Below are 26,531 nucleotides of genomic sequence, written 5' to 3' on the forward strand. Positions count from 1 at the left end.
GAAGCCTACACTTTGCACTGTTTTCCTAAGGGTGTCAGGGTGGAAGAAGTACTTTTCAGGCGGGGGGTTTGTCTTTGGTTCTGAACAGCTGTGACATAATGCTTGTGTCCTTGAGGGAAAATACAAAAGCTCAGTGGACAGCTGAGAGTATAAAAGTAAAGTAATGCAGCAAGGTATCTGGCCCCTAATCAGGCCTTTTACTTTCTATAGATTTTTTTACTCTGGATTTAAACAGCAGCATAAAAGTTGTTCCTACTTTTTTTCTTCTGGACATTTTTAGCTAACACACGTGGATGCAGCTGGATGATTCAGGACCTCTTGTTGGTTCCTATTTTGGCCGTGTACTTCTCAGATATGTGTGAGACCAAGCGGTATAATCAAGACAAAACCTGGTCCTGCAGAAATATGTGCTACAGCTCTGGAAGAGTGAGGCAGCTTTGGGGATGAAATCCCAGCCTGATTGCCGCACAGGCTAGTTTAACCTAAGGTTGTAACAAGAAGCTAGTGATGTCGGGATTTTCCATACTGGTCAGAAATGAAACGAACCCAGCAAGGGGATTTCTTGTAAAAGGCATCTGTAGTGTTCACTCAAGTTTCGCTTCTTTAAAAATAAATCCGGCTGAGCCTTACAGGAGCTTTCAAAACTGCTCTCTAGTGGTTGCCAGGATTATGACACTTTCTTGACAAGCAACTAGATTTTTCATTCGTCTCAGCAAAACAAAGTTTAATTGAAAATCCGCCACAGTCCTTCTGGTTATTTTACTTATTTGTGTTCTTTTTCATTATCTCACCCACCTTCTCCCCTATCTGTTGGATGGTCTGATTTCCAAGAACTTCCATGTCATGGAAAAGGGAACCTGATTTTGCTTCAGGATTTCCTTTCCTCCTGATAAGAATATGTTTCTGCCTGGTCTGAATAGATGAGTTACACTTCAGCCAGGAGTGTGGAAGGCCTCAGATTCTTCTGTCCCTACAGAATGGGGCACAGCGATCCCATTCCTTTCTGCACCGTGGTCCTTTCCTTCCATCATCACTTCCAGAGCACCCTCTGTGCTTACAGAAAGTAGTTCCAGGGAAGAATGATACTGAGGACTTACCCAAAGTTTTTTAGTTCTTCAAAGCAAATGAGAAACTCTAAAAGAAGAAAAAAAGCCAACACAGTTTTAACCAACTGCCTTCTCTGGAAGTTGAATGAGTGCTCCCCGGAGTACAATTCAGGCTCCTGTGCATTTTGTTGTCTGAGTCTGAAGAAAATCACCCTGTAATTTTCCAGGTCATGAGTTATGTGGGCAGGAGCAGAGAGCCCACTATTACTGTAAGCTCTCATGGTAGGTTAGATCTACATTGTATAATTTGGTAACTTTGCTAGGTTTTATAAAAATATTTTGTAATGTATTGATATGGTGGATTTCAGGAAGAAGGGGTCCCTTTTAAACATCTGTTGATTATTCTGATTTATCAGATTGCTTCATAAATTTCATTACAGACTGTTTCTTTACTCAGTCCTTGCTGAAAATATTTCTCTGGCTGTATTCCTTTGGAAGCATGGCTATTCATTTAGAAGGGTCATTCCTTTTCGTGTCATTGCAGGAAAGATAGAGAAGATCAAGCCTCCTTTATCTCCAGCCACCGAGGGCCCCATCTCACAGTCCGAGCTCCCCCCTGAGGAGCCTGCAGGAGCCCAGCGACCTAAGAACTTGATGCAGACCCTCATGGAAGATTATGAAACACACAAAACTAAAAGACGAGAAAGGATGGATGATAGCAGTGTAAGTACACTTTTCTTTTTCACTCTTTGCTGTACAATAGATAACATGATTCATGACAACCAACATTCAGAAAACAAAATATTCAGCTACCTAGAATCATCGAGGATTTTAATATACTGTATGGCCCATATGTTTGAAATGGAAGGATAAGGGGCAATGGGAAGGAAAAAAGAGTGTCAATGCAAATATTAAAAGAAAATCGTATTAATTTTCATTGTAATGAATTGATTTTATTTAAGTTAATAATAAGGGCAGTAAGTAGCTGCCCTGCAGTTGGTCAGCTGTTTTAATTCACACATCACAAAGACCCTGCAGTGAGCCATTTTAGCTGTTCTTTGAACTTAGTGGATCAGGCATGTGTTCGTGCTGTGCCTGTTGACTCCCAAAGCTCAAATTCAGTGTGTTCAGGGTTTCAACATAAGTGGATAATTTCCCCACAAGCAATATCTCTCACATAACTACAGTATTGGACTGGAAGTGTTTCAAAAATTAACTCGGATTCTTCAATGGACAGTATGCTCTTTCCTGCTGGAAATATCATCCTTCTTCCACACAAGCAGAAATGGAAAATTAGTCCAAGCTCTGCTTTCAGTTTATGAAATGAGTGCCTGCATTTTAGTGGTTACCCTAATAGTGTTTAACCCAATTATAATGTTCTTTATTGGAGGCAATAGTAAGACCAGCTATGAGTTTCATAGCTGAAACTATCAACATTTAGGCACATACTCTATGCAACCTGTTTCCCGCCAAAGCACAAGCTGTTTCTCATTCAGATTCATTAATACTGTGGACAAGGAATGCAAAATGTAAAAGTGAGACATAAAATTCCTTAAACAGTCATTGTTATACACGTGGTGAAGCAACCACAATTTTCCAGGCATCTCCCAGACATTCCAGAAAGGCTATCCCAGTTCCAAGGAGCTCACACTCCAAATAAACTGTTTTCTAATAACTTTCATTTAGAGGTGAACTCTTATAAGATCTATAGAAGTGAAGGTATATAATGTCAATACCAGCACATCTAAGTCTGGCACTTTTAATCATTTCTGATGAATATTGAGCAGTAGCATAAGTTAATTAATATCAGAAGGAATGACATGACATTGCATTTCTGCTCATTAAATTACATACAGTAGGAGAGCTGATCTGAAGTGTAAACAGATGAATTTCTGGCTTACACCAGAAATTTTCTGGTTCCTGCTTCCAGTGAAGTCATGGAAAAAATTCCCACTGGCTTTACTGGAGTAAGGTCAAATTGTCGGTCAGGTTCCCTGCCTCTGTATAGAAGAAAGCTCACACAAAGAAACTTACCTTGTTCTGCCCAACAGTGGGGCCATGTCTTGTGAATAAGTTACTCTCCAGTTTCCCCTCTCTTTCCAGAGCCCTCTGTCATATATCAGCTGACTCCTCCTCCTGTAATGGGGAGTTTTCATTAATAGCTCCCCAGTATTTCCCTGGGTGTTCCCTGTCCTGCAGTGTCACTGAATGGGGCTCAGAAGCATTTGGGAGATATGTTAGGTGCTCCTTCTCATTCCCTTTGAAGAAACTAGGAGTAACTTTAATAAAGTGAAAGGCATAAGACTTAGATAATGAAAAGCAGAACTGGTCTTCAAGAACCCTGCAATTAACTTTGATCAATCTTTTGGTTTAATATCTTGGCACAGTGGAGAGATTGCTTTGCATAAGAGGTAACATTCGGACACACACTCATCATGTTCTTTTCCCGGACCCTCGTGATGAGTGAAGGTGCCTTACCCAGCCTACTAAGCAATGGTTTGTGGTTGAAATCTTTTCACACAATTATGGTGTAGTTACATGCTGTTTGTTGTACATGTTCTAGCACATATAAGACATTATAAGATGTCGTTAGCGTGAAAGGCCAAACTCTCTCTTCTCCGTTACGAGTGCAACTCTGCTAATGTTTGCAAAGTTGCACACGTGCCTCCTAGAAAAGAAGTTGGCCAGAATTGCCTTGTTTCTTCTTGCAATTTGAAGAGTGCCTGATGTCTTGATTGAGAATGCCGGTCTAGGCAGTATCTCGAAGAAAAGGCATGCTGTGGGTATCAGCCCAGCTGTCCGCTGCTGCTAAAACTGCTCAAGCAGTTAACTGCCCAACGATATACTGCCAGAGCATTAGTACCAGTCAGACAACTTGTGGGCCAGATCCTTTTCTGGAACAAATTGTCAAGGCTGTATTTAATTTACAGAGCCCCACTGAAGTCCTGTAGAGCTGCAGTTTGTTTTTGTTCTCTCATTCTCTATGGCAGTTACATGTAGCCAAACACAGCTGACACTCTTGCTGTTGCCTATCCAAAATGCTGTTAGGGACAATATCCTGCAGAGTTAAGGTAGAGCATCCTCAAACTAGCTGCAATGTTTGCTTTCTCTTCCCTGTCTTTTTCTTCTCTCCTTTTGTAAATAACTCCCACCATGGGCAGAGGAAAGAGAATTCAAATTAAAAGTGCACTTTGCCTTGCTGCACTCATACCACCAACCAAGTATTTTACATGCCAGGCTAAGCAATAATTATTTAAACAGCAAGTAGTTTTGATTTGTCAGCAGAAGCCTTTTGAGAATGTGATCAGAAAAAGGATCTCTGGATCTAATGAAACAGAATAGAGCATCCACTGGCCTATTTTAAAAACATATGAAATGCAGTATAGGAAGGAACATAACAACCAGACAGACAGCTGCCACTTTAGACATCAAATCCTGAGAGATGGAGTGTGGCTCAAAATTGCTGTTCATTAGTGAAGGGTAGCAGAAACTTTCCCAAATACCAGAAGGAGTCAGTCCATTGTGCCACCGTGCTCTAGTGCACCTTGCAACCATGCAAAGCTGACAGAGCCAGCACCGCAGGTGCAAAAGTAAGAAGCCACAGTTACAGAGATGAGATTGTCCAGAGTTTAATGTCCATTGACAAGGAAATTCTGTAGCAAATGTTGAGCAAAACAGTAATACTGATGTTGAGAGTTTTGATTTCTTCCTGAACCAGACACATCAAATGGTAGGAGAGTAGTTTCAGCAGGACATCCACTCGACTTCTGCAGTAACCACCACCACTGCTGCCATACCTCCCAGATCCAGGAGTTGCAACATGGAAGTGCCTACTGGGGTCACAGGTTTGCCTTTCAGAGATAGAGGGCAAATCAACTGCATCTGCTTTTGGAAGAACCCTCCTGCTCAGGCCAGGGGCAGTTTCTTCCAAAGAGAATGTGTAAACATTGGTAAACAAGACTTAAACTGGCCAAGCAATGTCATTAAAAAAACACCAAACTGACTTTTTTTTTTTTTTTTTTTTTTTTTTTTTTTTTTTTTTTGACATCAAGCTGCTTGAAATCCTGTTCTCTGGGATGTGCCAGTTCTTCGGTTTAATTTGTTCTTGTTTCCTGGTTGTAACATGTTTGTTCGATGTACTAATGCTGGTCTTTTCCCTTTCTACCAGTACACCTGTAAATTACTGTCTAGCAAGGTTACTTCTGAGGTACTTTTCAACTGCTTATTTATTTTTGCTTCCTCTTGCATGGTGATTTCAAATGCATGTTGCTGCAGTTTGCATTTTCATACTGCGTGCCAGTGGTGTTTCCTATCAAAACTGTGATGCAAATGCATATGGGGGATATTCCTTCTTATCTCCCATCAACAAATATTTGTGTGTCCGGTTTTCTGACCCTTGGATTCTCATTGCCATTTCAATTTCTGGAGTGGGAGGGACTGTAATTAGAGGGATGGAAGCTGTTGTCCAAGACTGGGATATTCCTGGTATATGAAATGAGAACTCTTCTGCTCTCTAATTCCTGCTCTCATTTAGCTGGTAAAGCTAAACCTCAAGCACCCTCAACTGCTGAAGAAAAATGCTCTGTTTCCTTTATCTGCAATTATAGTGTATATAATAGTATCAAAATACACAGCATTTTGTGAAAGAATGAACACACCAACCTTTCATCTTTGGAAGCACAGTCAAATTCAAGCTTGCAGTCTCTGGTGAATTTTGTGTACTTGTCCTCATCCCTGTGCGTTACCATAAGATGACTGATAACAGTCTCACAGCTTAGCACCGATGTTGGTCACTGCTTAGAAGAGACCCAGACCTAGTAAAGAAAGTGTGTTTTCACCGACACTTGGTATTTTGCCACAATGTATGAGGCAGAAACTTGCAGTCTTTATCCCTCCAAAGCTGGATTCTGCCAAATGCTTCAACTTTAAGAGCAGGAAGTTGATACTAGCTACGTTTTTGCCATGTTTTTAGGGATTATGTGTTCAACAATGGGGGCACTTGAATTACCTGTAGTTTTCTATATAGATGGATGCATAAATCCAGACCTCTCTAAGAAACACAAACAAATCCTGATACTGACTGACATTCATCTGTCTGGAAGCAGATTTTCATTACAAACACTTGCTTTCCGCTATTTCTCCAGTTCTGTAACATACTTTGACCATATGAGCTGCCCCAAGACAAATGTCTAAACATTTTCTGACCTCAGAAGTAAAGCGCAGTAAAATCTATACTCTTTCAGATTCATGAGTGTGTGTTTGTCTCATTGATACCATCCAATGGTTTGTGTTATGTAGAACATCTACAGAGATTTAGTCAGTCCGGTAGCAGTGTACTTTCCAAGACCTGGTGTTAAACATAGTCTGGGCCTCTTCTTCTTCATAATGTCTGTGAAACAATCTGGATTACAATTTACAAACAGTCAGTAATGTCCAGAGCACTTGATGTAGTGTAGGAGGCAGAAACCTAGGTGTGGATTTTGCATGCCTAAATTACAACCCCGTTCTGCTGGGAACGGTTACATGTCTTCTTATAAAACAGGCATTGATGCAAGGAGTGATAAGCTAGAAAAGAATGGGCGTAAATGAGAAAAGTGTGAAAGATGAGAAGTGATGTTGTAAAAAGCTGTGATTTCGTATACAGATGAAAATATACCCCTGCATAATCTCCTTTACTAAGTCTCAGTCTCACGAAGCCGTTTTTCAGTCCCAGTCCTTTTGATACAGGTTCTCAGCTGCAACCAGAAAGCTCCAGAAGGACAAGGCTTACCAGCACTACGGCAGTCTGCTTCTGCTCCTGAACGAGGAGTATTCCCTGCAAAACTAGGTTAGACGGTTATTTCAGACGTAGGCACAGCGCGCAGGACACCGCCACTTCCCCTCTGATGTCGGCGGAGGGGAACGACCAGCTGAGCGCTGGTGCGTTCGCGGGACCCCCTGGTCCCCTCCAGCGCAGGCAGGTTTTAGCGAGCTGCAGTCGAGGCACGTGGTGGGCAGGGACTCTCGTATGGTTGATCTCCTACAGCTCCTCTCGTGTACGCAGCCCAGCAGCGCCTGAGGTTAGGCTGGTCACCCACAAACCACGTTAGTCTTCACTCCTATTTCATTCATCTGGCGTGGTTTACCACCTTAAAAATCTTAGAGCCAGCGTTAAGAGCACGTCCTCTATTGTTTTCAAGAGGCGACTGATAACCTGTATGTCCTCACATATACACATCGTATTTATCCCCAAAGCCTTCTACTTCTGTCTTTAAAACTACAGTTTTATTTAAATATGCCAGGTATTATCCTGAGTTTACTTTATGCCCACTATGCTGCAGGAGAGATTACGGAAAGTAGTATTTGTGGAATTTTTAAAAGTGACTGCTGAAAATCTAGGCACTATGAGATAAAAAAAACAGCAGGCTGTAGCTCATGGCTCAGGACACACAGTTTATGTTCTAATAGTGACCAGCAGCAGTAAGAATTGATTCTTTCTTGAGATAAATACATTTTTGTTTCAGATTCCCTGCTCCTCACTACATTCACTGAATTTCTGATATATTCAGGAATTAGCACTATGTAGATACAGTAAAGAAAAAGTCTTTTTACCAAAGGAGTAGGTAATTTTTGTCCCACCGTAGTTTTAGTTGTCTACTAAAGCATTTAGTGTTTTGTTACTGAGAAGGAGTGATAATATCTACAGGAACAGTCAGTCTGCTTCCTGCATTTGTGTTTCTGGTTTTTTGTGCCCTTTGTGCTTCTACAAAGGTGTCTTGTGCAATGCTTTTTTGTGCATGGAACTGGTAGAATTTAGAGACTCAGACCTTTTTTTTTTTTTTTTTTTTTTCTTTGCTTGAAGCTTCTTCCAGGTCCAAATGGGAAGAATCATTAAAATGTTAGGCTCAAGAAACATAATTTTGCTTCAGCTTCAGTGTTGCTTCTACTATTAAATAAAAATGAGCCTGTACAGCATAGTACTAAATGCTATTCAGCACCAAGTGCTTGGGATAAATACGTTCTGGACTAAAGCTTTTTAATAACTTGTTACTATGTCTGTTGGAGGGAAATGGGTTAACTCAGGGAAGACTGATTTCTGTCTCACAAATGGAGAGATGGTTTAATCTTGAAACTGGCTATGGTGGCTGTTTCAGTCTTTATTATTTTTTTTTTTTCAAATCTTCACTATCTTAAATGAAATCTGTCAAGAGCCTTCTGTAATTCCTAGTAAGAACTCAGAGCTGCAACCACAAGATCCACACATCAGTTTTTTTCAACAGAGAGAGGTGAATAACAGTTTTTACAGCTCTATGTATTTTTATATATTTGCCTTCACTTTTATTTCTGATCTCCAAATTCTTCTTCTTTTAATGCAGTTGGTGGTCAAATTGTGAGACCTATGTTATATCACATTGCTTTTTTCACTGACGTGGTATTTTGTTTATGAGATGATACCATGAGTAAATTGTCCAATTTGGGATCTTTACTGAGCTTAAAAGCCAATTTTAGTAGTCATTCTAGACAAGTGATAAAATGCAGAGAACAGCAGTGATAAATAAGGTGTCTATTCACATTTCTGGTCTCCAGTATACACCTTTGGCATGTGGTTATATGCCTGAGTGCCTTAGGTCACTCTTGGCATCCAAGCCATGTTTCTGACAGGATTGGGATATTTCTGTGGTCAGCTACCTCTACTCAACGGTATCATCAAAGAGGCTGCAGAGGTGCAGCTGACTGCCAGGCACTGGGACTCAGCAGCAGCTTATTCCACATACAGATCTGTGAGTCTAGTCTATTTGCTCCCCTTGCTAGGGTGCAGCAGTGTCACTCTCCGGATAGTGCACAAAACTATAGGTGATTCTGGGTGCAGCGTGCAGGTTTTAAATTTAGGCCAGGCCTGTACAGTTATTGCCAAATGAAAACTGCAGTAACCTCACAGGCAGCAGAGTGTGAGCTGCTTTGAGTTGTCAGAGGGTGATGGGTGACTCAAATTTGGAAATCTTCGCCCCGGGGGGGCCCTACTGGGCTGGTGTCCATCACTGGTGAGGGCTTTTATGAAGTCTTGAAGTAGCGTATTGCAACGTGGTCCAGAATGGAGTGTATTACAGACCTCTGAAACAAGCAGAAGACTTTCCTTCAGCCAGCCTTAGAGAATCACTGGATGCTGTATTCATGACTCTACAGTCAGACCTGGTGTCTGCTGGAGATTATTTACAGGGGAAATCAAAGGGTGCTATTGTAAGCGAGTAGCTTCTTAGATGGTGAATGCAATGCTATGCTGAGGACACCTGATCCTCCACTCAGTCATTGCAGTTTTGTACTGCAATTACTACAGTATTCTGTAGAAAGTGTAAAGTGAAATAGTAAAAATTGGGACTATTTTAGACCGAACACTCTTTTCAATAAATTAAAAGAAGTCTTCTGGAGTAACTAATCTAAATGGATCTTTAGCTTAGAAACCCTTGTGATAATGTTTAATAGTAAGTCAGACATGAATACTTGTTTTCCTGTAAAGTCTAAGTTTATGTTCAGTGCTCTCACACTGAGCTGTCAGCACTGTGCAAAGCCCAGGGGTGGGGCAAACAGTGCAGGCAGCAGCACAGTGTGTGGAGGCAGCCGCTCTCCCGCTGCCCATGGATGCTGCATCACGGAGCGAGCCACACTGCCCTTGCGTGGCAGTGGTACCGTCCCTGGGTTTGAAGATAGGAGCTATTTTGTCCAGACCTTCAGCATGAAAGTAACAAAATTTGGGGAAAGTAAATCCGTATAATGCGTTCACAACATTAAAGTGATCACAGCAGTGTTTTAGCCATCATGATCAGGGAGAAGGGAGAAGAAAGATTGGAGCAACTGGTAAAATTTGCGGAGTGGACAATCTTTTGGGTACATGGGCAGACAGATGAGAAATGGAAGAAAGCACGTTCTCCCCTGTCACTCTCTCTTTTGAGAGAAAGAAATGCTGACTGATCCAAAGCAGAAATCTGCACAGTTTCAGATTCTTGACTGTTTCAAACCAGTGTCAAAGACCTTTGCAATACGATAGTTTCCGCAAAGGAGGACTGTGGTCAGAAACTGCTGTAAATTGCGTAAAATCTATTTTATATTCAGCTAGCCTAAATCTACAGGCAAAGTTCAGCAGACATCATTTAAGTATGTCATTACTCTGTGACAGCAGTAATTTCAGTTTGAAATTTATGCTGAATTTGGTATTTTTTCACATATGTTTCAATGCCCAGTGGAGGAAAAAAATGGATTTTCTGCATTTTATTTAGTCATTATACCATGCTGGCCTTGCTGTTCTGCTTCCTAACAATATTTGCTCGTGCCATCTAAAAAAGTCACTGTTTTTTTCCAGCCAGTTGCTAACCCTAGAGCAGCTACTCTATTGTCTTCCTCTGCAGAAGATAATAAGAAGATACACTGATGTCCAATCAATGATGTTTCTCCATTGAGCCTTCTGTTCAAAAGTAGTCACAAATACTTAATTTAAATCATCAGTCCTTGGTCTTGCACCTGGAGTAGCCTCAATACACTGCTTGTCTCAGAGGGATTTTCAATAGTTTTGTTGGGGGTGGTGGTTTTTGACGAACAGTTAGGTTTGCAGGCACATTTACCCTGTGTTGGATGAGAAGAAAACTGCTCCAGCCTGTTCCCACTTTGCCGTGGTGGCTCCGCAAAAAGTGGAGATGTGATTTTGAGTAAACTTGAGCAAATTAATCCTCCAGGAAACCTGGATTAGTCCTGCTCATCAATGGAGCTTCAGATCAAAATTATCTCTGTTGGCTGAATTTCACCTTTAGTTCTGTGACTTTCTTGTGGTCATAGTCAAAAGAACTAGGAGGATAAAGAAAATAATGGCAAAGGAGTAAGAAAGTGCCTTAAGTTAGATTCAGAAGGATGTTCGATTCCCAAGGAAAATTATGGACTGTATTTTGAGCTGATACTGTTCAAAGCTGATTTTGATATATTACCTATATAGGAGTCTCTAGTATCTATCTACTTGTTCAGCTGTAGGTTATTACAAGCTGAAAGGGCAAATTTTGCTCACCCATCCCCCTTCAGCTGTGCATTAGAACTGGTAGCTTCAGTCTTAAGTTACTTATTTGCTTTGTTTATATTCCAGTCAAGACTGAAGTCTTCACTGTATTTATCTTTGTACACAGAGGCATGAAATCCTTTTCCAAAAAGCCAGTTACTCATCTGCAGTCAGACAAAATGGGTTGCAAAGCAGCTTGTACAAAGCATTAGGGTCCTGAAACATCAGACATTTGTTCGGTGAACAGTCTGAGATAGATGGGCTTTGTTTTCTGATTTTTTTTTAACTTATCTCTTTAAACGTCTCTAAAGTTTGCTCCTCTGGGAGGACTGGTTTAAAACCCGTTAAGGCACTGGGCTTTGGAGCAGCTTGGTAGTTTGATCAGGCTGCTGTTCTTCAATGTAGGCTGGGAAATACCACTGCCATGTGCTTCTTTGACAAAGTCCCAAGCCCCTGCGCGTGCCAGCCAGGAGGACATCTGCTGCCGTTCATTATTTGCAGAGAAGTGAAACACCTGAACTCCACATCCTCACACCTGTTGTTCTTTTCTGAATTTCTTTTTCCTGCTTCAAGCATATGTTTGAACTGTTTCCAAATTCCTTTTTAGTTGTTTTTGTGTGTGCATCATATACATATGTATAGTATATATACAGTATGTATGTTTATATAGAGGTATGTGTAAGTATATATACATATATATATACACATATTAAAACATATGTATGTATTTATACAAGTATGTGTCAAAACATATGTATATATTTATATGCCTGTGTGTGTATGAAAAACATACAAATACATGAGGGCGCATGGTGCACCTTGGACCAGCCTCTGCAGACAGTGGAGGCCCTCCTCGTGCAAACCCCCTTTTCCACGCCTGGGGGATGATTTTTCGCTCTGAGCACACTGCAGCCGCAGCGTTGAGCCCCGCTGTGGGCGCAGCTGCGAGCCGGAGACCGGGAGCGCGGGACGCCCCGAAGCGCGAACCGGGCTCTGGGGCCGCGGGTCCCCGAGGGGCGTTCCCACCACCAAGCACTTCGTCATGGCACGAGCAGCCCTGGTTTGCAGCCCCGGTTCGTGCCCCGGTTTGCACCTCGGCGGCGTGCCGAGCCCTGCGGAGGCAGGCTCGCTCCGCCGCGATGCACGGCTGCTCCCGGCACCCCGGGGCTGCTGCCGCGGCCACGGGCAGCGGGTGACGTGATGTTTTCTGCGTTTCTTGCTTTACCAGGTCCTGGAGGCGACGAGGGTGAATCGGAGAAAGAGCGCTCTGGCGCTGCGCTGGGAAGCCGGCATTTACGCCAACCGGGAGGAGAACGAATAATCGTGCTGTAGCGTGAAGAAGGCGGCTAGGGACTGGAAAAACCAAAAAAAAGGAAAAAGAAAAAAAGATAAAAAAAAAGGAATAAGAGTAAGCAGTAGCATTTTAATCCAATATTTATTAAAGATACAACAAACTCAATGCACATAGACACAGAAATGATCCGACTCCCAGCAATCCTAAACCAACAAGGAATCCCACCTGGAAAACGTATGATCCCTCCCCCCCCCCCTTCCCCCATGAAATGCGGCAACCAGGAGGCCACGCGGCGCAGGACCACTCGAGGGGTGAGCAGGCATCATCCCGGCGAGGAGGAGAGGCTGCAGGTGAGCGGCGAGGCCGGCACGGCGCGCCGGGGAGACTCCGGCCGGGGCTCGCACGTGCGCTTCCCTGGGGATTTGCAGCGCGGCTGCATCCCTGGGACACCCGCGAGGTGGTCCCGGGCAGCAGCCCGCGCGGGAGCCCACGGGCTCACCTGCTGCATCCTCGTCTCCCACCGTCGCCGCCCGAGGAATGCTGGCGTGCTCTCGCCAGCCGTAAAGCACCACGATGTTACCGCCTGTTGCTATTTCTTTTAGGGGAGTGAAGGGTGCGGTTTGGGATTGTGTTTTGTTCATTTTTGTTTTGATGGTGGGTGGGAGTTTTGCTTCCCTTTCCAGTAATTTATCTGTTTAAAAGGAGGAAAAAAAAATGGGGATGCAGTTATTGCAAATGTACAATCCAGCAGACTCAGTAAAATAGTCCCTTGTGTTGCAAACACAAGCCATCATAATTTAGGAGTGGAATAGATGGGGATGAGAGCCAAGCCAAATGGATTACCTTAGCTTTAGGATCCTGTATGCTTGCAATATCACCTGAGCTCCAGGTTCTCAGAGCATATTTACATAGTAAAGTTTCTAAATAGAAAAACTGTATTTAGTGGATGACAACTATTTTTTGATGGTGGGGAGGGAAAAGCATGGCATAAAAGCTATAAAGATGGATAATTTGAAGTAGAAGTGTAGTGGGAAATGAATGCAAATAAAGGACATTTAATTTTTAAATGAGGCAATAATTGAACTGAGCCAGACTCTGGCCTAGAAAGAGGTATGAAATAAGGAAGAAAGGTAGTCACATCTTTAACTATATTTATACAACGTAAAAGGCCTTTGGAGTTAATGTAGAGTGCTTTATGGAGGTCTTCAGGTTTCCAGGCAACAAAGAAGTTGAAAGGGTAGTGAATGAGAAAGAGTGAGTAAGGAAGAGCACACAAAGAAAATAAGCATTATTTTTGCCATTCAACCAGTGTTTTCAGCGCTACAAGCAAACCATAGAGCCTTTAGTTATTGCATAGGCTTGGGATCAGCAGTGAAGGATTCGTGTGAGTCTGGGTGTGAGCGTGGATATGTATGCACGTGTGTGAGTGCATGTGAGAGGGTGTGAGAGTGTGTGAGACTGTCATGCTAGAAAGAGTACGGAGGTGGGTGTACAGATTATTTTCTCCAAAGCTGTTTGCCAGCTGTAGGGTTGAGTGAGAATTTCTTTTTTTTCTGAAAGGGGATATTAAAAAAAAAAAAGCACTGAGTTGATGCAGTATTTGTGATATTAAAATTTGACCCAACGTGGTATTTGCATGAGTCACAATTGCAAAGTATTGACCAGTTTTGTAACCTGACAATTAGAAAAAAAAATGTGGTATTTATTCTTGCGCTTTGTATTTGTATGTAGTGTAGAGGCTGTGGGTTTACTCTTTCTTTTCATGCAAAGCAATACAATAAGAGTATTTTACAACTGGGATCCATAATTTCTGGACTAGAAATGATTGAGTTTGGGAGGGAATAAGAAAAAAAAAAGACATTGAGCTTTTTCTATATGCAATGCTCTGTCTTTTTTTTTATAAACAAATATTATTTTGACTTCTTTTTAAAAATCAGCCAAGATGCTGGTCCTCTATTAAGCCTTTCCTTGATTTCATGACCTGCTATGCTGTTTTATTCTGAAACAGTGCGCTCATTTAAAATGAGTACCAATACTGTGAACATACTTCTGGTGCTTTTCTTAAACAAAGACAGAACTTGCAACCGAATAATCCCTGGGCTCCCCACCCCTGTTTCCTCCAGCATGTGTTTTCACACATGCAGAATATCTTTCACATTCACTTTTCTCTGCCAGTTAATGCTATCATTTGAGGCCTATTTTCAGGGAACTGTGGCAGATGTGATCAGAAGAACCTATTGACGCAGTTCCATGATTTTTCTCTGTAAGTGCTGCTTAACAAAAGAAAACCCATTTGAAATGAGAGTTCACTGTGAAAAAAGCCAGCAAACTTATCTCATGAATACTCTAAACCACAGTGCAATGGAGTGCACCACCTATACGGCAGAATTATCTACCTAAAAGAGGGGGCCTGTTGTTCAGACAGAGCAATCAACAGTAAACTGTGATTCATATCTCTGCACTGGGTGGATGTTACCATAAGACTGTAGTAAAAGCAATGCCACCAGTGCAGCAGTCCAGTAGGATCATCTGACATGTAGCAGCACTCATGAGCTTCACACATCTGTGTTAGGAGGAGCCCTAGCTCCCTTCGCACTTGGGAAGGACATTGGTGAGCCTAGAGACAGGGGTTTTCTTGAGCAGTATCATCTAGCATCCTGCTATGGATGGCCCATGTATTTATAGTGAGACCGTCTTGCATCAAACCATGCCCTCCTCAGTTTGTCCTGGCCTTTGCTCCTTGAAACAGGGCTACCTTGTAGGGAGCATGTATCTTCTCTATTTTCTTTAGTATGGAGGTCTGCTGTTTTCTCTCACTTTCTCACTGGAAGTCACTAAGGTTAATCATTAATCATAGGGCATTTCCTCATGCTTTGCCACATCTTGCTCTCCCACCACAATTGCCACTCGATGTTTGAGGTGAAAATTAAATCTCTGTCCTTGAAAGCAGAAGGGGTGGTGGGAAGGGGCCACATGGAAACCCTTTGCACTAGAAGCATTATCCTTCATGCCCTGCAACAAGAAAATTTGCATAAAAGTATTTGGATTCAGGACAGCTGAACTTTCCATCCAGCAGTGTTTTTCTCTTCCAGAAATTATGGAGACTCATTGTCAGCAGCACATATTCAGTGCTGTCGTAACAGGAGTGCTATGCAGTTTACTTGCCTCTTTGTTATTTCATTTGCATGCTACCAAGCTTAGATGTTTATAAGTATATGCCAGTAATACATATCTATCTATATATACATATATCAAATGCAACAAAGGAGCACTATTGCAGAATTAAGTTCATCTCCACAAAAGAAACTTTCGTTTCTGAAATCTTTCCCGTGTCAAAGACTGGTTTTAATGAAACTGTGTATTGAAAAATAGTTAAGCATTAGCTTTTGTGATTGTAATCAGTTTGGGGATATGCTGCAGGTTTTCTGAACAATTCTAGTTTTAAAATGCACCAGTTTTGGCTTCATATTAGTCCATATTGACATAATTTGACAGAAAAATACAATAACATTGATTTATTGGCAACCAAAAGATGGCATCCTTGTCATGACTAATTTAACAATTGTCAACCAATTCAACAATACCTGGCTTTCCGTATATGTTAACCACTTCAATGTTAACCTGCTTCTGTTTTTTAGTGACTGTGAGGCCTACAATGCAAGTATATAATTATTTTCTCATTAAAACAGAAACCTGTGTTGTGTTTCTATGAAAACGACTGTTCCTTCTCACTACTGCAGTGCATTGAGGCAGCGCTGACCACCAGCCTCCAGGAGATAGTCTGGGTGCTGCGGTTGCAGGGGGGGCCCTGGGGAGAAGGAAGGTGCATCCCGGCTGCAGCAAGTGGGAGGAAAACAGTGGCTGGTGCCACCGCTGTCAGGGCGGTTGGTCTTCTTCCCAGGTTTTAACTCCTCTGCGGGACTGAGGCTGAGCAATTTCAGTGGGAGCTGGCCAGGGCCAATTGCAGCATTTCAGTCGTGCTGCCTTTGATACGAGCCCTCCGTCCTATTTCCCTGGTGTACACAGCATCAGAAATGCCTGCAGAGACAAGTCACACATGGCTTTCCTTCCTTGTTAGTAAATATAGAAAACAAGCCTTTATCCGTCCAGCCTTTATCCATTCTAGGCTGTATATATACACATAGAAAACTATTATTATCTCTTCAACACATAACCTAGGAAAGACTTTCTACCTTCATCTCCCTTTCCTTATGGTATATTAAAGAGATAGCTTCAAGGACTTAACTGATTCATGCTGGCAAAGGAAATTCCTTCTGGATGAACCCTTTGGATTTTGTGAGAAATAAAAGTGTTCTCCTTGCAAGGGAGAACACTTTTATACATTGTAAAACTAACACCGTAACATCAGGCAGTTCCAGTGGCTCAGGAATTTTCCCAATAAATTTGGTTGCTACCAGATGTTAACATATATTTCAATAACAAGAACTTAGAACATCTAACATTCTCTGTCATCCCGTTGTTTAGCCAAATGGCATTCACTAGGCTTTAGAGTATTTTGGCAAAGAAGTCAAGCAGCAAAAAAGAATTGCTTTATCCATCATTTCTGGGGTCGTCCCATAAAAGGTGAGAAAATCTCAGCCTTTGCACTGACCAACAGAGTCACAGGAACTTTAGTTAAACCTCAAGCCTTTTGCAGAGCGGGATCTTGAATACTTTATGAATATTTAGTGAAATTAACGTCTGAAATGTTGTAGGCATATTCCAAGTATGGCCAGGCAGTTAATATAATCTGATAAACTTCCACGACCACCACAACTCTCAGCTATCTGGCAGATAGGAATGTTGAATTTTTCTCATAAACTATTAACCTTGCTCAGGTGTGTCTGTGACCAGTGATGAGAAAAGCAAAAAAAACCACCACCCATCAGTTGGGCTTATTTTAACTAATTCAAACTAGAAGTTGTACTCAGACATCCCAAACTCAGCAAAATTTTGCACCTCTGTATTTCTTCAGGCACAGCGTGGAGCACCTTTGTAGATGATGCTCAGAAGCGGGGACACAGTTAGTCATTCCCAGGCATATTGTAATTTCTGGTCCATTAGAAGTGAGTGAGAAGTGCACAGCATCGGTAGCGCACGGGTCATCTTCTGGAAAGCTGCTGGAAAAACTGCTGTATGTTCAAAAGGAAAACCAACAGATAAGATCTTACAGAACTGGAAGACAGAAAAAAAAAAAAGTTTTCTTTTTATTATTTTCTTCATTAGTGACTGATGCTATAACATTGTCTCTAATTCACAACATTAGGAAAGCAAACAGAGAGACTAAGGATCTGTGAAATCACAGCTCTGATGCTGTTTCTCTTCCTTTCTTTCCAGAGACTCAATTGATTAGACCACTCTAGAAAGCAGGAGAGCTTTGATACACTGTGGAGTTGTTTGAGGAGGTCAGGACAGGGTAGCCAGAGGAAAGGCTCACTGTGTCTATGCCCTCGGCCCCATCACAGCCCCCGGGAAGGCATCAAAAGGCTTGAGACTTGGCCTAAATGCCCTGCTAGATCAGTAATAAAACAGCCCAAGATTTTCAGATCAGGAGGTGAAAAAGTGGCAAATGTTTCCTCCCTAGCTCTGCAGACAAGAGTCAGTGCTAATCCTCAGCTTGGGTGACCAAGGAATCCTGTCCCCTTGCCTTTTGCCCCAGGACAGGCCAAGGCATGACTAAGGTTACAAATATCAAGCATGGCCATTAACTCTAAAGATTACTTTCAATTACTTTCTAATTATTAAATTGACTAGGCTGGGCAGTCTAGGAAGCTCTTAGCAATAGGCATGTGTCACCAAGGGAGGGTCAAGCCTTGTACTCCTCCTCAAGTTAAAGAGCAGGCAATATCCCAGTCTTGCACACAGGAAAAACGAAAGAAAAAGAGATGGGTGCAAAGCTACTTCATCAAAGTCTCCATTACTGCAAACTGCCTGGACTGGACTACTTTGTGGGGATTAGTGCAGCAGCAGTGACACCTGGAGGGCTGATTAGACATGGAAGGAGCTTCATTTCCAAGGATGTGTCCTGTAAGTCAAATATTTGGAACAATTTAAATTCAGGATTTATTTACTGATATAGTGTTAGATATTTTGTACGATCTTGCTGATCCTCATAAACACAGTGCTGTGGAAGAGTGGATCTGTTGCACATGAAAATGAACTACCAGACCCAGTCAAAATTTAAGTTGTAGTGATGCTGTTCCTTGCTGCTTACACATAGCCCATTTGTGTGCCATTCATTAACTTATTGTTTGGGCCGAGAAAGTAGTGCATCTGTACCCCGGAAATCAATCATCCAATTATCAACCCTCCACTCTCTTTTCTCTTATACTGTAGCCACCTCAGGTAAGGGTAACACTGCCTTTCAAGTGGAAATACAAATCCTCCTGTGTAAATGGAGATAACCACTCACAGCAATGGCTACACTGAGGTACATGGGAAGACTTCAGGTGTCATCCTCCTGCAAGGTGAGAGGAAGGGGAGGCAATCATATGACTGGCTAGAGTCTCTGCTGAAATTCAGTATAAGGGCCATATCAGCTGCCAGGTCCACTCAGAGGGCACCTGTATTGCCAAAGAAGCAAGCCTTCCAGGGGCTAGGCGCATACAGACCATCCCAGCAGAATTTAACATGGAGTGTGGCACTTCTCACAAGGTAGAAACCTGGAGGGAGGTCGTGGGAAACGTGTTCCAGAAATGCTGCCATGCTTTGCATGCAGCCTGAGTCCTTCTGCTGTGCTTCCTTCTGCAAAAACTTCATGGGTGCACTCAACCCTTCAGCCAGGCCTCATCTGGAGCAATTGCAAATCTCCTCAGCAGGCAGCCTGGTGCAGGCCTGCAGCTGGGCATGTAAAATGCTGTGATAAGGTATATGTTGGGCTGTACCATGTTGAATCCTACTGAGGAGACTTCCGGCCAGGAAGGAGGCTGCAGGAGCTGGAGAAAAGTTTGGGAGGCTAGAAACTGCTCCATGAGGACCTCAGAATTTTGCTCTAAGCTGGAGAAGCCAGCCCTTGCCTGAAGGATGAGGCATTGCTCCTTGAGATGTCAGCGAAGAAAAGTGGCTGTGGCACAGAGTGAGGGAGGATGCTTATGTAAAAACAGCTTCAATAAGCAGTTCTTTCCTCTTTTTTGAAGAAAAGTTCTTCTCTGTGCCTTACATTGAGATGAGCAAAATATTCCTGCTGCAGTTGAAGATCAGGGACACAGGAAAACCCTAGCAAAACAAATGCTCCTGAAGTAGCACTTCACAGCAATCAGGCAAAGCTTTGAGAGTGTTGCAGATGAGTAATCAGTCATTAGTGAGGAGGGAATAGATCTGAAGTATCATCTCCATAGGGAAAGGTGGAGTTCCAAAATGTGCCATGGGAACAGACTTGCACAATGGCTTTGTCACACCAGCATTGTATGGAGGAGGCAGAAAGTATTCCACCCTGCTTAATTGGATTGAAAGAAAGAAGGTGTTAAAATAGGACACTTGCCCACTCCCTAGTAAGGCTTGTTTTCTTCTGGAGCAAACAATGATCCAAACAGTGTTGAGATGGTCTGAGTATCTCTAGTCCCAGGAAGGTTCACTGCTTTAGTAATACAAGTGCCATCCGAATAGACTTGGCCCCTGATATGACCATTATATTTGCTTTGGGACACAGCATCACTTCAAGACCAGATTCAGATTTCCACAGTAGCAGATTTCCTGCTCACTCGCAGCACATCTCCTTGTTGTCTGCAGTTCCCTTGTTTGTATTTGTTCGTGTTCTCTTTCAAAATGTAGCTATTTTCAAGAACCAAGGCTAGATGGCTCCCATCAGTGTGGGGGTCTCATGCCTACTTCCACTGAGCCTTGTGGGAGGGAAAAGGTCTTCAATCGAACTACATCTCTGCAAACCTCTTACTGACGGCGACTACAGGTCCTCACCAGCCTCCAGTCAGACCTCATCCCAGACTGGTTTCCTTGTTTCTTCAGAGGATGGATAATCTGAGATCCAGAGGACTAACCTTAAGCGGACCAGACCTAAATGTATTTAGTTACCTGAATACCCCTGAGGATCTTACTCTTTGAGGGCTATGTGGTACTGAACTCAGCTGGAAGCCATCAGATTGGTCTTGGGGTATTTGTCAATGCAATATAAAAACTGTCATCAATAGAAGCATTTAGAAAAAGTGAATATTCTTTTAAGCAACTAGTTTAGGCTTTGCTTGGGTCTGCCCATTCCCACTCGCAAATCTAGTTCTCACAAAACCTAACAGTGACATGAGTTTTAGATTCATCAACTCACCTTGGGAAGAAAAGAAAAAGAAAGGACACTCCACAGGGCTGCGAGTGCTCCTCCTTTCTTTCTCTAAATCCTTTCTCTCTTCCAGCAAATAAATAAATAAATAAATAAATAAATAAATAAATAAATAAATAAGAAAATAAAAAAAGAGGGGTAGGGAAGATATTTGAAGAGTATGATGTGGGTATGTAATTGGACTAATCAACTAATAAGGTGGTTTGAGGGGAGCCAGGGGAGACAAGTACCTTTTCTTGGTTACATTAATCATGCCAAAAGGAGAATCATAACAGCTTTTCTTTAATGCAGCATTTGAAGAAAACAAATGAGCCAAGCTGAAGCCCTGGAGCATGCCAGTGAAGGCAGATAGAGCTTATATAAAGTGAAGAGGGATGTTTTTTGAAGGTAAAGTTAATTGTAAGTCATAGGATGGGTACATACGAAGAAGTGAGAATTTCTAGCAGAAGCAGGAGGAGAGGAAGATTGACAAAGCAGGTTGGGCGAAGCATTATAAATAGTGGAAAGCAGAGACAAACAAAAAGACAAATAGGCGGAAATCTTGTTGACAGGAATTTACTTACGCAGGGAGCCCTTTCTGAAGCCCGTTGAAAGAAAGCTTAGCCTATGTTTGATCAGGGATTGTAGGTACATGAGAACAAGCATACTTAGCCAAACTCAGTGAAAACCAAGCAAAAACCTCTGCCAGTTAAAGCACAGGTCACACATGCTGTCAGAGGTAAGCTATGATGGTGCAGGACAAGATTCAGCCCAGGTGTCCTTCCTGGCTGTTGTCTGCTGAACTAGTCTTCAGCAAAAAGGAGTCAGGAAATAGTTGAATGATAGCATTGCTCATGGGACCTGTGATTTATTCACATGCAGACTCTTCAATCTTACAAAATAAAAGCAAAGTCAATATATGTTGCCTAAGCTTTGCAGGGTATTTCCAAGGAACTTCTTACAGAGATTTTCCAGCACTGACAGATTCAAACAGTATCTCAGTGCCCCAGAGAGCTTGATTTTCAAGTACTCTTCAACCTTTGTTCCCCTTCTTAAAGAAAAAAATGCATGAAATCTGTTCATTAGGAACTTAAATGTAGATGAGGTCATTTTCTGGCTTTACTCTGCAGACTTGCTTTGCTTTAGACTGTCTAGGTTATGTGTCCTTGCAGAGTGCCTGAAAGCTGAGGCCAGACAGCTGTGCACTGCTTTCTGGTAGTGGCTCCTGCTTGCTCCTTGAAGGTGGCATCCAGTGTGAAATCCCTGAGGGTGTTGAGTGGGGAGAGTCACTGACTTTTGTACAGGGGTGATGTGAAAGCGCGGTATATGGGATAGCAAGAGGCATAAAACCACACAGCATGTGCACCTGGAAACAGCTCAGCAAGGCCCAAGCCCTGCAGAGCACACTGCAGCTGCAGTTGAGTGCCCTCATCTCATAGCAGAGCAAAAAGAGCCAGCATCCAGGGAAGAGCAGGCACTCGACATGGCCCTCAGCCACAGCCCCCCTGATTTTCAGCTAGCAGCATGATGTGTCAGATCTCACAGCAACTGGGAAGACTATCTGATGTTATCAGTCCTTTAGGAGGAGGCTACGCCTGCCAGTGCTCCTCTCAGGGACTTCGGTGCTGGTGCTCACCGGCAGTCCCATCGCAGGCATACCGTGAGTGACCTAGGTGTGGTGCCTAAAGCCATTCTGAAATGAAAGCTGTGGAGAGTGTCCTCTGTATGCATGTGCAGTTAGAGAGAGATATGAAACCACTTGGAGGAACTTGCCAGGAAATGCAGAGTTTGCTGTCACGAGAAGTGGGTGGTCAAAGCAGTAAGGGCTGTTTGTGCCCAGTATGGGCAGCTGACCAAGGATGCAACAGCACACAGAAGTCAAATCTTAGCTAAGAAAAAGTTTGAACAAATTAAACTGCATCTAAGAGTCCATTATGCAAACTGAAAAGAAGACTCAAGCGAATAGTAAACCCAAGTTACAGCAGCTGTAACTGAAAATTCGTGTGTGTGTGTGCGGAGGGATACACACACACACACACATATATATATACACACACATACATATATATGTATGTACATATGTGTGAGTGTGTGTATACATACGGATATACATTTTCATGCTTTGTTAAATACTGAAGAACTGCAACCTGGAAAATGTTAACAACAAGAACATTGCTGGAAATTTTCCTGGCCCCTCGGCCCTTCTTATTTCTCTAATATCTTTTACCTTCTTCAACTCCGTTACTTCCCACAGACACAGTCAAACCCCCCAGCAGAAGGAGAAAAGGAACATTACAGTGCCATTAATGTCTTTTTATAGACATGTTGGAGTCCTAAGGATAAACCAAATCTATCAGGTTGCTTGTAACATATTCATTAAGTCATTAGCTGCTAGGAAGAGAATAACTAAAATTCACCAGACTAACATACAGTGAGACCTGCACAGCCATATCTACACAAGATTTCTCCTGAGGGCTCTTCTAGTGGGGTTACAACAGCCAGGAGTGCCAGTTGCCTCAGCATTGGCAGCTACACAGCCCACACTGGGCTGAGCCTTGCAGGCACTGCTGACAGCTTTGAGGTTCTTGTTTGGAGTCTGCGGAGTATCTGCCCAGCTCTGAACAGCTAATGCTCTTTAATCAAGAAAGGAGTTTCAGAGTTTGTTATTTTTTGAGCTGCAGTTCAGTAAACATACCCCACTGAAAGAACCACTGCATGGAAAAAGAGAGTAGTTAAGCTCATAAATGTCACCAGAGTGTACTTCAGCATGTACAGTTTTGGAGCTGTGTGTGCACTTTTTTAAAAAACAAATGAAGTAAATATGTTTGACAGGATGTTTTGCAGAAAAGAATCTGGAAAATTTAAACACCCAAGTGACTAAAATCACAGTTAATTTTTCTTATCAATTTCAATTTCTGTACTGAAGTACCTAGTCCAGCAGATTAAATAAACACAGACTTTGAGGAATAACTTAAGATCTTCCTGCTCTGAAATGTAGGAATGGATATTAGTTAGGTCCTAATGTGGCTGATGAGTTTTACTCACCTTGGAAATGTAAATTTGAAGAAAACCCAGGTAGTACTAGTCAGAGCTTTTTAAGATGAAAACAGCTGCATTTTCAGGTAAGGTTGCCTCCAAAAAGACTGAACTTTAAATAAGAAGTTTTTTACCTTCCCTTCAAATAAAAGGAAGAAAATTTAAAAGAGCATTCAGCATTACAAAAGCATGCAACAGAGATACTCAAGTACAAAAAGGTATCTATATCTTTACATATTTATGATGGTCTGGGTTATCTCCACCTCTCACCCTGGAAAATTGGGTAGATTCATCAGGAACTGTCCCTTTTCTTTCTGTTGTCTCCTGACTGACCTCCTCTGCTGCCACCCCCATGGAGCTATAGTCCCTTAAAAAGACCTTTGTGCCATCTAATTTTACCTACCTAGGGCTGAACTGCTGCCAAGGTCCCACAGTCCTCACTAGGGAAGAAATGACAGCTCACAGAATCAGTAAGGTTGGAAGGGACCTCTGGAGATCATCTAGTCCAACCTCCCTGGTTCCACTGGGGCTTGAATGCAGGATCTTCAGCATGTAAAGCAGATGTGATAACCACTACACTATCCCTCTACCCAAATATGCATGTATGCATGTGCAGATCTCTGTCTGCAAAGATGACTACCAGCGGTTACCATGATCAAGCCAAGGAAGTGAATATAGTGCTTCCTAATATGCAGTCAACAGGGCCTGAGCTGATGGACTGCAGCAGAATGAGGATCTGATTCTGAACAAAGTAGCATATTCTCTTCTCAACTGCATCTTGAAGAGTAAATATAAAACAAATGAAACGTAAATGCAAGACAAAAAGAACTAATCACTTTCAGTGATAAAGATATGATTTCATTTTCCCTAAAGCTGAGCTGCTGCGTTTTGCCACAGCAAACCACACTATTTAACCAAGCAAAAAAATGTCTTTACTGTTTGAAAAGCATGTGTAATTTCCATCTTTACCTCCCTGACAACTGTATTAATCTGCCATGTGCTGTGTCCAACAGCTTTCCCACTTCAATAAGAGCTCCCTGGTAAACTTTCGTGAGTATATGTCTGAAAAGCATTAACAGGACTCCAAACCGTAACAGCTGCGTATCATCCATGTTTGGTAACGTCTTACTATCTTGGAGCAAATCTATCCAAGAGGTGAGCTACATCCCATCCAGACAGGTAACCCTGGCATTGCCACACAAGGTAAAAAATCTATCCTGGAAATGGCTACAACTATACTTATTTGACCTGAAACTCAGAGATACTCCAAATTATCCTCCACTTGAGTCCCAGTTGGTCCTACAATTGTAAATGACAGGTATTAGAGAATAGTTTTCTAGTACATTCAGATGCCCCTATTTCGTACAATCCAAATGTCCTCATCCATTGTGAATCATGTTAAAAAGAGCCAGAATATGGTCTCAGGTCCATCCTCTAATTCACTAGATTAGTCTGATTCTGCCAGGCTGTTGCTTATCAGTACAGGCAATGAATGGTCAGTGTGGCTCAGACCACTTGCGTGCCCAAACCCCTATCAGGAGAACAGCTAGGCTGGAGTCAAGGGTATGGGGTGAGGCAGCTCCTTCCCCACTCAGGACAGCAGGGACACCTCTGCTGCATTGTTCCCCCGGGGACTGTGTTTTAGATGTCCATGTTCTTGGAGAAGTTGGCACAGGGAGATGACTGGGGAGAACAGCCTGAAATAGGTCGAGTCTGAAGGTGCCGAGAGAGAGATGGCATGACTGAAGCTGCAACGGTCTCAGGGAGAAGGACTGTGCTTCTCATTGCCTGCTTTCTGAGCTGGCAGAGGGACGTCTAGAAGAGATGCGAGGAGCTGAAAAGATAGTGCTCATCTTTCCATTGCTCTTCTTTTCTTCTTTTTCCTCTTTATTCGCTTTCCTACCCCCAAAAAGTTTGTTATTCCTTTTTTCCTTTTATTCTGTCAAAATAGCCTTTTTACTACTCTCTTTGTAGATCCTTCCTATGACTGACTTATACCTATATTTAACACCTAGTTCCTCTGTAATCTCATGAATTCTGAGTCAAATTTACTCACCTATTCCTTTTTTATGAGGCTTTTTCTCATCCTTAATAACTTTTCTCAAACATCTTACCCTAAGTGTGGATACTTAGGATAACACTTATCTTAAGTGTGTTTGTGGGCTTTTCAGAACCCATTTACCATGCCATAAAATTTTGTAGACTTATGTAAAATACGATTATGTAACATAGATCAAACTGTTTTTGTTTTTGGACTGAACTTTTACGGATTATTAACTATATTGAGTTCAATAATGTTTTTTTTTTTAATATTACTCTTTTTTTTGCTATGGTTATTTCATCTTTACTAACTTTCCACTTCTGCTTTATTCAACATTGAACCGCTTAAGCTATAGTTCTAGGGTAGTTTGTTTCATCCCATTCCTCAAGTCTGTCACTACCTGCATATTGTTGAACATTGCAACTTTTCCATACTAAGTTGAAATGCACTGCCAACTATTTCAAAAGGAGATGAATACTAATGAAAAGCGTGATGTGCACACAAAAACATTCAGCATGAGGAATGTCTGGGTCTTATAGAAGAATTACAGTAGGATTTGTTGTGCAGTCCAGCTGATTAAACAGAAATTGGATACAAGAAGCTTTTTCCTGCTTCCATGTAGAGGATTAATGTGAAGACATACAACTAACTGCCAGGACTATTAATCACCCAAATTCCTTGAGCTAAAGAAAAGAAAAACTCAGCAAAAACGTATGTTGAGGATGCTGTGTTCTGTTGTTCCAGTAGAGGGAGAAGCCTGCAAGAGAGTCCAATCAGATAACAAAAGAACTCTGAAAGATAAGAAAAAATAAATGAAAATAAGCCATCTCTGG

The 26,531-nt window shown here is 42.2% G+C and overlaps 1 protein-coding gene across 7 annotated transcripts in view; it reads left to right on the forward strand.

The window, feature by feature from the left end:
• Positions 1-16,070, forward strand: part of PALM2AKAP2 (PALM2 and AKAP2 fusion) — a 280,261-nt gene extending 264,191 nt beyond the window's left edge. For 5 of the 7 annotated variants that reach the window (XM_062600649.1, XM_062600651.1, XM_062600652.1 and 2 more), the window contains 3 exons: positions 1,591-1,769; positions 5,215-5,253; positions 12,290-16,070. In XM_062600649.1, coding sequence (XP_062456633.1) covers positions 1,591-1,769; positions 5,215-5,253; positions 12,290-12,382 — 311 coding nt within the window. In that variant the 3' untranslated portion in view covers positions 12,383-16,070. The remainder of the gene's footprint in view (positions 1-1,590; positions 1,770-5,214; positions 5,254-12,289) is intronic. The other 2 variants (XM_062600650.1, XM_062600655.1) reach the window with 1 other exon arrangement.
• The last annotated feature ends 10,461 nt before the right edge of the window (positions 16,071-26,531 follow it).

This window comes from Rhea pennata, chromosome Z (assembly GCF_028389875.1).
Source record: "Rhea pennata isolate bPtePen1 chromosome Z, bPtePen1.pri, whole genome shotgun sequence".
Taxonomy (NCBI): Eukaryota; Metazoa; Chordata; class Aves; order Rheiformes; family Rheidae; genus Rhea; species Rhea pennata.